At 34.1% G+C, this 16,820-nt stretch overlaps 1 protein-coding gene across 2 annotated transcripts in view; it reads left to right on the top strand.

Moving 5' to 3' along the window:
• The window catches only part of Rae1 (ribonucleic acid export 1), a 127,464-nt gene that overhangs the window by 85,416 nt on the left and 25,228 nt on the right, over positions 1 to 16,820 (top strand). For both annotated transcript variants that reach the window (XM_090415604.1, XM_090415605.1), the window contains exon 8: positions 13,814 to 13,990. In XM_090415604.1, coding sequence (XP_090271730.1) covers positions 13,814 to 13,990 — 177 coding nt within the window. The remainder of the gene's footprint in view (positions 1 to 13,813; positions 13,991 to 16,820) is intronic.

The following is a 16,820-nucleotide window of genomic DNA, read 5'->3' as shown; positions in this document are numbered from 1 at the left end:
ACTGAGGGTGAAAGTTTAGCATGTGCATCCATCACGTATACCAGTCTTACAAAATGATTCTAGCTTTCCAAGTGTGTGCGTGGTAACGTCTACTATGCACACACACACTTTACTAAGTATAAGTAAACAAATAGTAAATCAAAATTGTTAGGCTGCATATTTTCATTAAGCCACTTTAAGTTGCCTTCAAATGGTTTTTTACTTACTATTATAGATACAAAATGAGTGTTGAGTGTCTCAAGGCGAGTGATGAGTGTTGCCATCACTCGCTTTGAGAAAATAACAATGCATCTACAGTTCCCTGTAATGATGGAGAGCGATGTTTTTAATATAATAGAAACTTCAACTCATCGATTTTGTTATTCAATCTTGAACTCTAAAATACAGGACAAAAAGCTGTCCCGAAAAGTTTTTTCTCGGGACAACAGGACGCATTAGCCAAAAACGGGATGATCCCATATTTTATGGGACGTCTGGGATCCCTAGCTATGGCTGACATGACAAACCTGTGTGCGCTTATACATTAATATCACACTGTTCACGATTAACTGACTGTGGATGAGATCCTCTTGTATTTATATGAAAATAATGACGTATCGAGAACCTCCGAGATGTATCTGGAAGGTACTAGACAGCGCACTTTAACGAACTACTGCTTCAGTCATCTACTTGCAACGTTAGTACTAGTATGGCTGAAGATGCATGTCCATTTAATATTTGTTTTTATAGGATTTTATGTAAAGTATCAAATGCGCAACGTTCCTTGTGAATCTGGAAAGCATCTTACAATTTTAAATACCGCAGTATAGTTTAGTGGTCTGCAAGCTTCATTGAATTTATTTTCTATTTAATCGTGTTTTAATGCTAAGTAGTTTTTTCAGAATGGCCAGCGGGCCGTGCGCTGAAGACCCCTGCTATACATCATTCCTCCAAAATTGTTGACCAGCAGTAATTGAATTTTTTACATCTATTTATTCCAGCTTCACACTCTAAACCTTCTCTTCCTCTTTCATTGTCTACCTTGTGCTTTGGAATAGACTCGCTGTCTTCCCTAATGACTACAACATTCAGCTGTAGTCATTAGGGAAGACATGTATTCCTTCTTTCTTTTTGCATTGTTGTCTATTTTCAGTACTGACACAATTCTAATATAATTGTTGATTTATTTCACAATGAATAAATTCATGCCCACAAATGGCATCAGTTGTTCTAGACTATGCAGACTTTTAAATGTGGGAATGATATACAGTAAAACCCCTTTTTTACACTTTCCAGGGGACTGATGGAAAAATGTGTAAATAGCAGGAAATGTATAAAAACATTAAAAAAAGCTAAAAGATGACTTACTGCTAGCATGTGACTACATACTAGATTACAAAATTTAATAACTGAAAATAAATGAATTTACAATTAATTATTTACATTTATCTATTTAAAAAAACCTTTTATTGTTTTTGTGTTTTCTACACTCTTATAAGTTCCACTTGCCTCTCCACAGTGTATAAGGCATTAAATGCCCCATCGTCTCCTGATGCACTTGCAGTATACTGCCTCAAAACAGAGATTGCTTCCATTGCTTCTTTACTAGTAGGGATGGTAGGTTCTTGATCAAGTTTATCCAATTCATCGTATGTCGATGTCCGGATATATTTTAGTTTTTTTTTTTTTTTTTTTTGACAAAGCACCAGATTGCTTTGAATTGAGTTCAGGGCTTGACCTGTTTTTTACTAATGTGGACACGGAGAGTCCAAGATCTTTTGCTAATTGCACATGTTCTGGCATGCCAATCTACACATCACAGAATTGCCATCTTTTTTTTTACCGAAATACATTTTCTGTCTTTTTTCTCCATGTTACTAACATCGATCACCCACCACCGCAACTTGAAAGCAACTATCACACGCTAAATTACGTAGCAGAGATAATGCAATATCAATTCGTACTGTGCTTGAAAAATCACAGTATCGCTCATCACTACATCACTGGTGCAGCTGTGCAAGTCACCATGATGGTAGCAATGAAACTACAGCCAAAAGCAATGCCATCTGGAAACAGAAATGCGCAGATTTCCGCAGAAATCGATTTGAATGAGAGGAAATCGATTCGAAAATCAGTGTTGCCACTTGAGAAAAATCTGCAAATCATGGGAAATAACGTCCACATCAAGTTGTTAATGGTGAGAAAACAATATATCGTAAGAATAGGCCTTAAGACGGGACCAACAGAAAATGATGTAAATGGCAGGAAAACGTAAAAACAGGATTTTATTGTGTATATATATATAAAATTATTCTTTGCATCAACTTGGATTCCATATCTTAAAAATTTGACATCTTGCTTATCTAATACTTAACATTTTATTATTGAATTCCTGGTATTAGTTTTAGTAGCACCTACAAGGTGCTAATCAAGAGTGAAATACATTAGGCACAGTGCTTTCTGAAAATTAGTAAACAATATTTCTTGCCAAAACAAACTAGCATTACATCATCAGTGTGAAACAGATGAGTAATTTGCAATTTCTTCTTGTTCCATGCTGATAATGTACTGTTAGTTTTTATATGAAATATTTGTTTGCCAATTTTCAATACAGTTAATTATGTACAGGAAGTACCATAGTATGACATTAAGTTTACATTGTTACATTATTACTTCCTATAGGCAGTTTTCCTTCAGATTTTTTTGTTGGGACTCTTATTAGTCTATACCAAATACCTGTTTTACTAACCTTTTCTCTCCCATTTAAGTAGCCATTCCATCTTATGCTCGTCAAGTTCCTTCTGATATTTTCAAATTTTTAATGTCATTCTACCATTTGTTTACCCACCCCCCTTTCTCAGAACTAATGTGTGGTCTCTAGTCTTTGATTAGCTACTTTATTTCTAACCCAACTGAGTTCCATAAAATTTAAACACTATCTAGCATGTTGAGAGTTCAATGTTTTAGCTAGTTATTCTTATTTCATATAAATTAATTCAGCTGTATCCATACCAGCTTTATTATGTTGCTATTTTCAAATTTAATTTGCCCTATTCACTAAAAAATTGCTCAACTAAATTGAAATATTTTAATTGTTCTTTTGACAATTTCATTGAAAATGCAGTTGAACTTTTTCATCATCCTGCCTATTGTCATAGTTTTTGTCTTTGTATTTGCTGAATTTCATTCTAATTTCTTTTTATAGAAGTCATTCAGTGTAGTTAATGTCTTATCAGATTCATTTAAGAGTGTAACATCAGCATAAAGTAAAGTTCAGTTGAATATCTTCAGTTTGCTGTTCTCTTTCATAACAGTGGAGAGATAGTGTGCACTCTTGTTTTACATCTTACATCAAACTATTTTCCTGCACCTCCTTAAATTCTAACTTCTGATACATAATTTGTATTTAAAACTTAAAGATAGACTAAGTATCATTCTATAATGTAACATTTACCTAATATAACTTCAAAAGCAAACTATATGGATACAACTTTTCTTGTGGCATCCACAACTTAAATACAGATCCTTGTATATCAATGATTTTTTGGATTCTCTTCTTTGTGAAAAAATATGTTGACAACCTCTGTTTGGCCCAAACCCAGCTTATTCTTCAAGTTTCTCTTCCACAATTTTTCTTAGCCTCTTATCAAGAAGCATAAAACTTGTGCTTGCATAACCTTTATTTGGAACAGTCAATATGGGAATTCTGTAATGCTCACATTACATTTTATGCCCTCTCCATTTTTTTAGATTATTATTGAACTTCAGGGAATCAAGAACTCATTGAGGAAGGCTGTCATACATTCCTTTAAACTTATTCACACTGTTGAAGTGGTGAGATGCAGTCACCACTTCAACAGACTAACTGTTCTACTGAATGCTGTGTGAGGGAAAAATCTTGTTCATGGAAGTTGAATTTGTGCACAAATTTAACTTCCATGGATACTTGATGTTCTCTCCCTGCCTTCCATATAACAAAAATTTCATAGTGATGTAACATTCATTCAGAAGTTTGCAGACCTTTATCATATTGCCTCTCTTTTTCTTGTCGACCAGTGTCTGAAGTCCACATACTCTCAATCTATCCTTATAATCTACATTCTATCTTTGTAACTCTTTTTTTTGCGTCCTGTTCACAGCTTTCTTATCCCCCCTCTGAACCAAGCAGACCTAATCTGCACACAGTAGTCCAACAGTCATGAGAACCACGTAAAGAAGCAAAATTCCATATCCTTACATCTGAGTGTTTCAACATTGCAGTTATCTTCTGAGTTGCATTTGCAATTTTTGTTATGTGACCTTTGAACTTCAAATTCCTGTCCACTATAACTACAAGATCCCTAGCCTTATCATTTTCTTCTAGCATAATCCTGCCAACATTATGTCATTGATAAAATCTCATCATGCCAAGTGCATAACTTTACATTACTAACATTGAATACACAGCCATTATCATTTGAATAAGTGGTAAATAAGATCAGTTTGTAGGTGCTGGATATGAGTAGCATCCCTGATCATCCTGGCTATCTTTGCATCATCAGCAAATAGTTGAACATATCCTGTCAAATGCTTCCCAATATCAATAATGTATAGGTTGAAAAACAGAGGCCTAAGACTGAGTGCAAATCTGGAAGATTCACACCCAATATATACTACTTTCTGAAACCTCTGTCAGCTATCCACTTATCCAAGTTAAGCTTTTATATTCTAATCCCATATTCTTTACTTTATTCAACAGCCTTTCATGTGGTATTCTATCAAATGCCTTTAGCAGAGGCCAACAGTATCATAATGCATTCATTCCCTTTATCTAACTCGCATTCATTCCTTTATACTCCCCTGTAACATTGTTATGAGAAAATTGCATAACCTCCCCTTAGTTAACCTATGTTATTCCTTGTGAAGTATAGCTTGTCTGTCAACCTATTTCTGCATGCAGGTTCTAAACAACTTTTCTAAAATCTTTACTGCTACTACTTTAGATATACTGATAAGTCAGTAGTTAGACATGTTAATTTTTGTACTATCCTTGTACAACAGAACTGTTATACAGTGGTACCTTGAGATACAAGTGCCCCAACATATGAGCTTTTTGAGATACGAGCCGTCACTAGGTTGATTTTTTTGCCTTGAGTTACGAGCCAGAATTTGAGACACGAGCCTACTTCGGTGACGTCACAACCACCACTCTGCTCAGATTCCTGAGTCTTGCACGTCGTTCAGTTCACATGTTTACCTCACCGCAGAAGCATTTTCTGTCGTGTTGAGTTTTAATTTTGTGTTTTCTTTTGTATGTACAGTTATTTAGCTAATTTTTTTCGTATAACGATGAGTCCAAAGAAGGTGAGTGTAAAGAACAGTGGTGAGAAAAGGAAAAAGGTAATATCCATGGATTTAAAGCGTGAGATAATAGACAAACATGAGCAAGGCATAAGAGTAATAGACTTGGCATTAATAGACGATCGCACTACTTCTATGATATGTACTATTCTGAAGCAGAAGGACTCGATAAAGGCTAACTCCAGCTAAGGGCATTAAAATTATTTCAAAGCCACTCAACTCTGTCCATGAAAAGATGGAGAACCTGCTGATTTTTGGTTGACAGAGAAGAAGCTTGCAGGAAACACTGTGATAGAGACTATAATTTGTGAGAAGGCACGAGCCATTTACGCAGATTTGCTGCAGCTGACCCCAGATACTTCAGCACAGGAGGCTTCACAAGGGAGAAAGAAACAAAGCTCCTTGGACAGGTTTCTATTGAAACGCCCTGCAGATGAAAGTGACGAAAGCATGGCAAAAAAAGAAAAAAACTAGTGAAGAAGAAAATTAAGTTAAGCAAAAGTGAAATGAAAGAAAATATTAATACCATACGCTAATTGGCTCCGCCAACATCTGTTTATTTCTTTAGATTCTCTTTTACATGTATGTGTGTACAGTATTTGGTTTTATTTTGTTTGTATACAATATTTGTTCATTATAAATACATTATTATAAAAAAATTGGAATGGTTTCTTGGGGGCTGGTACGAATTAATCTCATTTTAATTAATTTCAATGGGGAAAATTGATTTGAGATACAAGCATTTTGACTTATGAGCTCGGCCATGGAATGAATTGAGCTCGTATCTCAAGGTATCACTGTACATTCTTTTCATTCTTGTGGTATCTTTTCTGAGCTGAGACACAAGTTGTACAAACATATCAAGGGCCTAGCAAATTTGGCTGAACATTCCTTTAGCATACGTGCTGATATTCCATTTGTCCGTATTGCCGAATTCTTAATCATGTTATGCAATAGCTCTTCAACCTCATTATTTAAACAATCTAAACTGCTTCTGACACAAAGGTACCACCTGAATTCCATAAAGCTATTCTTTATTTTACTTTTTGTAGCATAATGAAATTCTTTTTGGTTGCATTTAGCCTGCACAGCCGATTTCTGTTCATACTCCAATTTAGCTGTCTGCATAATACAGGTAACCCTCGTATAATGCAGATGTTAGGTTCCATAGAAATGCTGCGTTATATAAATCGTGTTATGCGAGACTCAGATCACATAGAAAAAGTAGGGTTAGGTTCCGAAATTGTTTTTTTTTTTTAAAAAAACATATATATATATATATATATAAACAACAGTGACATACCCAACAAAAATATATTTTTATTTAATCAGGTAATTCATGTAGATTAAGAAAACATATAAACTACAAAACAAATACATAGTATACAATTAAAAATTGTATTGCACATATTTCACAAATGTTTTAGGCAAAATAAAATAAAGTGCATACTTTAATCATCATCACTGTCTTCAAAACTAACATTTCATAGATGTTCTTTATTTATGAGTGGCCAGACGTCATCACTTGAAATCTCTTGGACATTATTATTATTTTTTTTACTACTATCCAAGACCCCATGGAGTCAAAGACTCATTTATATAATTCTCATTGCATACTTCGGCTAGTTTAATTATCAAGAAGTCAGTAATAAAACTTTACTTACCACTATGCTGCTATTTTTTTTTTATTAAGTTCATGATATGGAGCTAAACAAATATCCAGTTATCTTGTGAATTTTCCGGAGCACTCCATTGAGGGATCATTATCCATAAAATAACTTCTGCTAATTTCTTTAAACTGAATTCTTTAACAGATTCATCACAATTGGAATCTTCGGCAGAAATTTCCTCATTTTGACGTCATCTATTAATTGTACCAGTTCCTCCTCATTTAAATTTATTTTCCCATCAATTAATTTATTAATTTTGTTTTCAACCATATTGCAAAAGCCCTTTAAGTGGCTATTACAATAAAAGTAAATTTTTTACATAAAAGAGCATTGCATATTGTATGTAACTCATCAGAAAATAAAGTGTTCAGCTTGAGATTAACACACTTATGATTTTTAATGCGCTTTCCTGGCAGAAAACGAAGACAATTTCAATTTACTGTAAACAATTGATGTACATGTGTGCTGAAGGGTATTTCCCCTAATATAAATTCGCTACTTATAACTACATGCACAATACAGGTAGACGCAAATTTAACGAAGATAAAATTTGATTTTTAAGTCGCGCAGTGAAAAATATATGAAAAGATAAAGGGTTACTACAATTTGTAGCCCGCATTATATCGAAACTGCATTGTATGAGCACCACGTTATACAAGGGTTACCTGTACTTGGAATTTTTCTGGCCTGCTTTGTTTTATAACTCTTTTCCTCACTCTTATTCCCATGATATATTCGTTCTACATCTTATGAATCTTCCAAATGGTCCATATTGTGCATACCCAAAGCATACTTATAAACTTCTTTTGCCAGATACACAATCATGCCTGATTACATTCATATCATCATGTTTGCATACCATAGCTGAATTTACCCACACATTCTCTCCATTCCTAGTTTCACTGACTCTCTGCATTAGGTCTCACTTTGATAAGTAATTTTTCCAAGGTCCCTGATGCCAAATCCATTCAAGTGCCCACCTTATGCAAGTCTCTTCTACCATCAAACTCACTCTACACTTCCAAATACTTGCATCTATTTCTTCTACACAGCCTGCACATTGAATCATTTGCTGTCATAGCCCTCCTTAATTTAGTGTTGTACCTTGAGTGAGAAAACAGTTGGTTTTCTTTCTTGTTTCTTCCAACAGTCTTTTCATATCCTATACTTGTCGAAATTTAAGTAACAGATATATATCCTATATCCGTTACTTAAATCATTAGTTCCAACAAGTTTTCATTTTGATCTCTTTTTCTTTTTTGTGTTTCTCTATAATATTTGTGACATTTTAATTTTTACCCTTCCCCCCTTTTCCCAGGAAGCTTGAAGTAGTGACTCTGTTGGTAAGCACTAATTTCATGATTGAATTGCCATACTATATTTCTTCTTTTTTCTTGATTCAGATTAATTTAACCTTATAGTGGTGATATATTGGGTGACATCACGTTGTCTTTGTGGTATGTCAGAGAAGAGAATCTTGTTGATGAGTCTTCTAGGGTAGCCATTTAAGAATAGCTCATTGGATATTGTAGTCAATTCTTCTTGTAGATCATTTTGGTCCGTAGTAAATTGTATAGCTCTTTCCTTTAGCATATGATAATGCTAAGTTTTTGGGAGATGTGGTGTGATGAGCTGAAGTGTACATAACATCCAGTATTTGTAGGTTTTCTATAAACAGATAAGTTGATATTTTCTTGTTATTTATTATGATGGCTAGGAATGGTAGTTGTTTGTCCTTTTCAAGTTCTAGTGTGAATTTGATAGTATAGTGGAATGAATTGATTTTGTTTAGGTAATCCAATAGCTCTTCCTTTTTGTGGTTCTGATAAAGATGTCATCTACATATCTAAACCATGTTGTAGGTTTTGGGTTAATTTGAGATAAGATTTTAGTTTCAAGATCTTCCATAAATAGGTCAGCACAAGAGGGTGAGAGGGGACTACCCATGGGTAATCCGGTTAATTGTTTGTAAATAGTTTTCTTCCATACTATTATTCTTACCAGCTTCAGTGCTTTCTTGCCTTTTTTGTTTTGATTATTTTTCTTATCCTAAGTTTCAAGTTTTCTCTTTATAATCCTCTGGTCAATTTACCAATAATTTCTTTTAATCAGAATATTTTGAATATCAGTTACATTATCAGCATGCACAGTATTATATTACAGAGGTTCTCCTCACCACCACCTACATTAACTTTGCTTTTGACACCCCATTGAGAATCGTAAGCATGATTCAGTATTATTAGTTTAAGGAAATTTAAGGTTGTCTGCTTTGTTGTTTGTCTTTCAGAGTGATTACTTCAAGCTTCCCAAATATCTATCCTCAGTTTTTGTTACTATATTGTCTGCGGGAAGATAAAACAATATTTCTATGATTATATTATTAAATGCACTAAGTACAATAAATCCACTAAAAACTACAATAATATACAGGGTGGCCATAAAATAACTTTGTCTCTTTGGAGGCATCTGTAGCTAAAACCAATAAATGGAATGAGACCAAATTTTATATTCAGACTTTGAAGGCATGGGGAGATGATTTCTGCGAAAAAAAGATTTAGTACCAAAACTTGCCAATATGGGAAATTTTGGTGCTGGCGGAGCTGAAAACAAGCGGATAATTACATTAAAGAGAGATAAACTGGAATAATAACTTTTCGGCGGTGTAAGCAACAACTGCGTCACTCATTCCAGCTGGATATGTGGCGCTTTACACTGATAATAATAATAATTAAACTAAAACAACAACTTGCGAGAGACACAGAAATTAATGTAGTGATTGAACTCACAGGAAATAATGTTTTATTCATCAGAATTGGGGTTCCCTGGACCACATACACAATTTTCAATGTGCTGACCTTTCTTGTGTACAACAAATTGCATTCGGTGTGCGGCATGCTCTACAGCTGAGCGTAAGGAGTCGGATTGAATGTTCATAACAGCCTGTTTTATGTTCTCTTTCAAGACATGCAAGTTGGGAACACCACCAAACTACACAACAGATTTCAAATATCTCCACACTCAAAAGTCACATGGAGTGATTTCCGGGGATCGAGGCGACCATGCCATCGGAAAGAACTGACTGATAACCCTCTTTACTGAAATGCTGGCATAAAAGGCGCTGTACTGAATGTTCAATGTGTGGCCTTGCTCCATCCTGCATAAAAATTATGGAGTCCAAATATTGTCTTTGCTGCAATGCAGGAATGACAAAATTTTCTAGCATTCGTCGATAAATCTCTCCAGTAATGGAGCAGGTTACAGAACCTGTAGGGGGTAATACGCTCAAAAAAGTATGGTCCTATTATGAAATCAGCTGTGAAACCACACCACACGGTTACTTTTGGAGAATGCAGTGGTACTTGCTGGATCACTTGGGGATGTTCAGTTGCCCAAATTCTGCAGTTGTGAGTGTTGACCGACCCATTCAGATAAAAATGAGCCTCATCACCCCACAATATTCTCCAAGGCCAGTCATTGTCAACTTCCATTCGGGCAAGAAATGTTAGCTTGAAGGTCATGCGCTTATCATAATCTGCGGTAGTTAGGGCTTGCACACGACTGAACTTATATGGATAGAAGCGAAGCATTTTCCGTAAGATTTTCCAGACTGTACCATAAGCCATATCAAGTTTGCAAGCTATGACACGAGTGCTTGGACTAGTACTGGTCCCTGTGTCGTCGAACACTGCAGTAGCAACGTCTGTTACTGTCTCTTCTTGCACTGCTTTCCGTCCTCTGCCAGGTCTAACTCCTAGTGATCTAGTTTCTTCAAACTTCTTAATCATAGCTCTCAGTGCTACAGCTGACAATAGGACCTGTACGCAGGTTATGAAGCCTTCTAATTCCCGAAGGGCTGCTACGCCATTGCACTGTTTAAGGTGAAACAACTTAACAAGTAAAGCACGCTGAGGCAAAGTAGGATGCATATTGAGCAAAATTTTTCCGTCATTCGAATAATTGCCTGAATGTTTCCAATCCCTTTTTAAGTGGAATTGGTGGCGCTGCTGTCAAGTACATACAGTAAATTTGCATAATCCTTTTTACCTGTGTTTACTGCAAATATGTGACTGCTTTTGGCTCTGCCAGCGCCGAATTTCACCTATCGGCGACTTTTGATACTGAATCTTTTTTCACGGAAATGATCTCCCCCATGCCTTCAAAAGTCTCAATATAAAATTTGGTCTCATTCCGTTTATTGGTTTTAGTTACAGATGCCTCCAAAGAGGGAAAGTTATTTTATGGCTACCCTGTATATTAAAGACACCGGTTAATCTAAAAAAAAACAAATTAAAAAAAAAAGTAAAAGTATCTTTGTAGTAGAACACTCTTCCAATTTAGAATTCTGCTTTCTGACCAGACTTTCTGAGTTATGCAATATAGCCATTGTTAAACTTTTATGCCACACATCTGAGCATTTCTGATCAGATGTCATCTACTCAAGTTGCCTTTTTACATATCAAGTTTCTAGGTGGCTTTTTCTATCTCAAATGTTGATACTTACTCTGTATTCCATTCCTGTTAAATATTTTCTATCACTAATAGGTACCTGTTACATGACTATAAACAACAAATTACACAACTACAGTAATTAACCTTAATTAAAGTACAGCTATTTCATACTGAAAATAACAGTATATTATCAAAGCAAAGACACAAGCAAATCAAAGAAACAGGAATACAAGTTATATACAACAATCAGTTTACCAATTAAAAATGGTTGCCACATGCTAAAAATTAACATATTAATAAATAAAACTATTTTTGATGGTTACATAAAATAAATCTCCCAAACTGGGGGGGGGACAATCATTCTGATTCAAATTTAGCTGACGTAAAAGGGTTTCGTAAGTTTCTTTGAAAAGGTGTTCATATTTAAAACTGTTTTTATGGAGAAGATGAGCTTCATCCCACTGGATACTCTTTAGTGTCAATACTATGTTGTGCCAGACCAAACTTTTGAGGTTTCATGTATTCAGTATAATATTGATGTTCATTAATTCTTTATATCACAGAACAAGCCTGTCTGTCCAAAGTATGGTCAGCTTAGATTCATGAGGTATCTGGTAAACAGCAGCTAATGATAGAGGTGACAGTCTATCTTTTGTAGATGGATCAAATGATTGAAAGAAAGAAGGAAAGTAGCATTAACCTTTCTGATATCATTAAACTGATATCAAAATTGAGATGTTAATCTCCGCTCTTTATTTAATGCAGATGATGTTATACTTATAAATAAATCTATTACAAATCTGCAGGATTGCCTAATTCAAACTGAATAACTGCTAATAAATTTGGTATGAAAATCAGCAATAAAAAGATGAAGATAATGAGAATTGGGCGGAAACATTGAAAACATTAACTTCATCCTGAATGGAGAATCTGTAGAATAAGTAAAGCATTTCAGCTATTTAGACACAATTTTTAGTAAAGATGCCAAGTTAAATATGGAAATAGATAGCAGAATTAGCAAAGCCGGTGTGGTAGGAAGTCAGTTGAATAAATTTATATGAAATAGAGAAATTAGTCAAAACATTAAATTAAGCTGACAATGTTCAAACCTGTTTTAACTGTTGGATCTGAAAGCTGGGTTAAAAATAAATCACTCGACCAAAGACTGAAGCAACATACGAGAATTCTGAGAAAGATTATGGGAGAACAGTTGGCATTAGTGGCAATATCATATTAAAAATTGAGGATATTAAGGAAGAACTTAACATTGTTAATATTCAGGAATGCGTTTGCAGAGCTAATCTCAGGTGAAGTAGTATGATCATTTAATCAGAATGGGAGAGAAAAGGTTAGAAAAACAAGTTTTTTGCCAGGATGGCAGGAAAAGAACCTAGAGGAAGAACTGAGAACTAGGTGGATTGATAAAGTAATAAGTGCCTTAGAAGACGAATATCATCATCATCAAATTCCTGCCATGTACCCTCTAGGGGTGTAAAGGATATGATAGTACTACATGAAAAAAATTACATCATTACTAACTTCCTATCTACAATTTTCCTCCAAATCAGTCTGTTACTTGTCAAGACTCCAACATTATCAGATCTTATATTTCTATCGTCTAAGGCACTTTGTACCGTATCAATCCACCTATATCTTGGTCTTCCTCTGGGCCGTTTTACTGCCAGCCTAGCAGAGAACACTTGTTTTGCTTATCTTTCTTCACCCATTCTGTTTAAGTGACCATACCACCTGAGATTAGCTCTGCTAACGCATTCCTGGATGATGACAATGTCAAGTTCTTTCCTAATATTCTTGTTTTTAATATGATATTGCCATTGATGCCATCTGTTAACGCCTATAATCTTTCTCAGAAGACAAATATAAGATTGGATAATATTGAAGTCTTAACAGATAAATTAATATAGAGGAAAATTGTTGAAGTTAGCAATGATATAACTTTTTCATGTAGTACTATCATAATATCCTGTTCAACCCCTGATGATGCATTGCAGAAATATGATAATGATTTATTAATTTTTGGATATTCAGGAATGTGTATCAAAAACGAATGAATGGACGACATTATTTCTTTCTATTCACTTGCTAAGCTGGCTTATGTTGTAATGTACTTAATTTGATACTATATCAATTAATGTAGGAGATACTCGTGGTACGAGTTTATTTCCATAAAAATCATAATTTATGACAATGAACTATTTGCTACAATTTATAGGCAAGCATAGCTCCCACCTAAAACACAAAGTAAACTTAGTGTAGTGTAATCATTTATATCAGAAATTCTGTTCCAAAAATGTGCAAAGAAACAGTATTCAGCATTGAAACCTTATTATTATTATTTTTTTCTTTCTATTTAGCATCGCTGTGTATGCATTTTTGTAGACAAAAAGGGATCTCCCAGTGGATTTGCTTTAGGCAGTGTTGAGGGCAGGGTTGCAATTCAATATGTTAATCCACAAAACCCTAAAGATAACTTCACTTTTAAGTGTCATAGATCAAATGGGACTACTAACGGATACCAAGATATTTATGCTGTAAGTACTTATCTAGGCTGCTTTAAAATTTCATGTACCATGGTTCTTGAGTCTATAAGATTAATTTACATTAAATTATATATAATATACATTTTCTTTTCATTTCAGTTAATAATTTCATTTCATGATGATCAAGAGAGAATTGCATCTTTCTTATTCATATACGGAATTCCACAAAGTGCAAGCTCTTGCACTGAACATCTTATGTTGCAGAGTGCTTCCACAATTTATTTGTGGAAATAGAATGAGGAAAGCTCTTTCTGTTGTATTTGCAGAAAGCGCTTTCCTCATTCACATCAGTGGAATGAAATGGTATACTCCTCCTGATGAGAAACAGATATTACTTACAATCTCCTCACACTTCTGGCATCTCAGAACCTATTGTCAGTATCTTGAAGTTGTATGCGATACCTGTTTTCCCATCAAGATTTGCAAGGTTCTCAACCTTAGGATATCAAAAATGATGTAGTTCACTGCATTTGCATTTGTGTTAGTTAATGGATTTGTATTTATCTTGCAGTATTCTGTTTCACTTAAATTTTTTATTCCACATTGATCTGGTATTATTTTCAGTATGCAATATAAAACTAATACTTTTTCACACTTCATGTTAAGTTACAGCTGACCACAATCTGAATTTTAGGCAAGTTTTTTGACAGACATAGACTGAATGCTAACCTCTAGTGTGTCATTTTCTAGTTCTAATTCTGTCTAGATAATCTAAATTTTTTCTGTCTAAATTTTTTCAGACTGTTTCTCATCACTAATCACTCATTGATTCCTTCTAATTTATATACAAAAATAACTTCGTTATAGATTCTCTATGCTTATGCCTAGAGAAAAGCAAAACAGTAAACTTTTTTTTTTTGAACACCATTGTCTCAACTTTGTTTCCATTCTCTTATGTTTTTTTGTTTCACTCTCTTTCCTTGTTAGGTCTTCAAATTACTGAACTTTATTGCACTTCTCTTAAATATTTTAATTTCCCAGTCTTTTGAATAGCTGATTCCAAAAATAGAAATGCACAGTCTGTAATAAGAGTATTGTTGGTGGAATGAATGAAAGAAAGAAAATACATTGTTTGATGTAGTACTTTGAATATCTCATCCCATCTTCTCTTTTATGCATGAGATACCAATGGTTGTTATACTGAGCATATTTGGCTCTTATAAAACTAATTACCAGATAGGATGACCATCAGTTGTCTTTTATATATGCCAATATGTGTTTTTTTTTTTTGAGCATTTGTTTGGTATGTTTTTTCAGGTGGAGATAGTCATCTCCTAGATGAGTCTAATCCAGGTTTTTTCATCTACTAAAGGATGTTCATGCTACAAAAACATAACTACACCATATAGATATTATAGCTAGATATGTGTGGATTATTTTCAGCAAAATGCCTACGAATAAAGATTAGTTTCAAAGCATAAAAAAGAAAGTGGAAGAATGCAAAGAGAATTATCCCCCCCCAAAACACTGAGTTAGTTATCATATATCTTGTAACAGACTTAGAAAAAAAAAGTAATTATGGTTCACTTTCGCTATAGCAGTACATAGAGAATGATTTCCTATAGAATAGCATTGTGCCTGTTGGACTTATATTGTGACTTCTTCTTCTTGGCTTGCCATATTAGGCAATTGTTTGCCTGTAACGTTTTCAAGGGTTTTAAAAGTCTTCTGCCATCTCCCGCTGGGTCTTCCTCTTGATCGGTGTCCCTCTGGGTTTTTTTTTCAACCAATATTTGGCCATCTGTCCTCATTCATTCTTTCTATGTGGTTTTTTCATGTTCTTTCTATAGTTTGTGATGTCTTCTGTTATGTTAATTATGGATAACTGTTTTCTATTTCTTCGTTTCTTATCTTGTCTATTCTTTTATAGCCTGCGAGCAGTCTTAGGAACTTCATTTCTGCAGCTTCCACTTGTCTTTTATTTCGTTCTCCCCAAGTCCATGTTTCACTGCCATATTTCAGAATTGGTTTGGCTATTATTTTATATAGTTTTATTTGAGTTGTTCTAGACATCTGTTTATTGAAGTATCTGTTCAAATTTCCAATGACTGCTAGGAATTTTTGCTTTTTACATGCAATGTCGATTTCTCCATTGGGGATTATGTAATTTCCTAGATATTTAAATTTGTTCACTTGTTCTATTACTTTGTTGTGGATGACTAGTTTGTATCTGTTAATTTCTTTACCTTGAAATGCTATTGATTTAGTTTTATTTATTGAGATTTTCATGTCATACTGTTCTATTGTTTTATTCAATACTTGTAAATTTTTCTGTAATTGGTCTTCATTTTCAGCAAAAATAACTTGATTGTCAGCATACAGAAGACTGGTCAATTCTTTATTTCCTATTTTAATTCCTATGATTTTGTTTTTCCTACATTCTCTGAAATTTTTTCCATATATATATATATATATATATATATATATATATATATATTGAAGAGTAGTGGTGATAATCCACTTCCTTGAATGAGACTGTGAAATAATATTATTTAAATTTAATTAACTTTGTCTGAACTTAACTTTTACTTTACTTTATTCTGCTTCACTAAGTTAGGACTATAAACTTTTTTAACACAAACTTCTCAAGGTTAGCCTTATAACCTCTCAAGGTTAATCCTATCTCCTGACCAATTTCTGTCCTCCCCCCTCCCGCTATTAAACTTTGTGTTATAAGTAATGTATGCAGTTCCCCACTCTCGCACAAAATCAAATTCGGAAATTTTTTTTTTCTGACTGTGCCACCTAATTTGAATAAATATTGATTGAAAGATAGGGTGAGGAAAACAGGAATAAATCACAAAGTATATGTAATACTTCT

The sequence above is a fragment of the Typopeltis vanoorti genome, chromosome 3 (assembly GCF_054136105.1).
Source record: "Typopeltis vanoorti isolate ZY-2024b chromosome 3, IOZ_Tvanoo_1.0, whole genome shotgun sequence".
Taxonomy (NCBI): domain Eukaryota; kingdom Metazoa; phylum Arthropoda; class Arachnida; order Uropygi; family Thelyphonidae; genus Typopeltis; species Typopeltis vanoorti.
The sequence above is the reverse complement of the archived record's forward strand: the minus strand, read 5'-3'. Positions and strand labels throughout refer to the sequence as shown.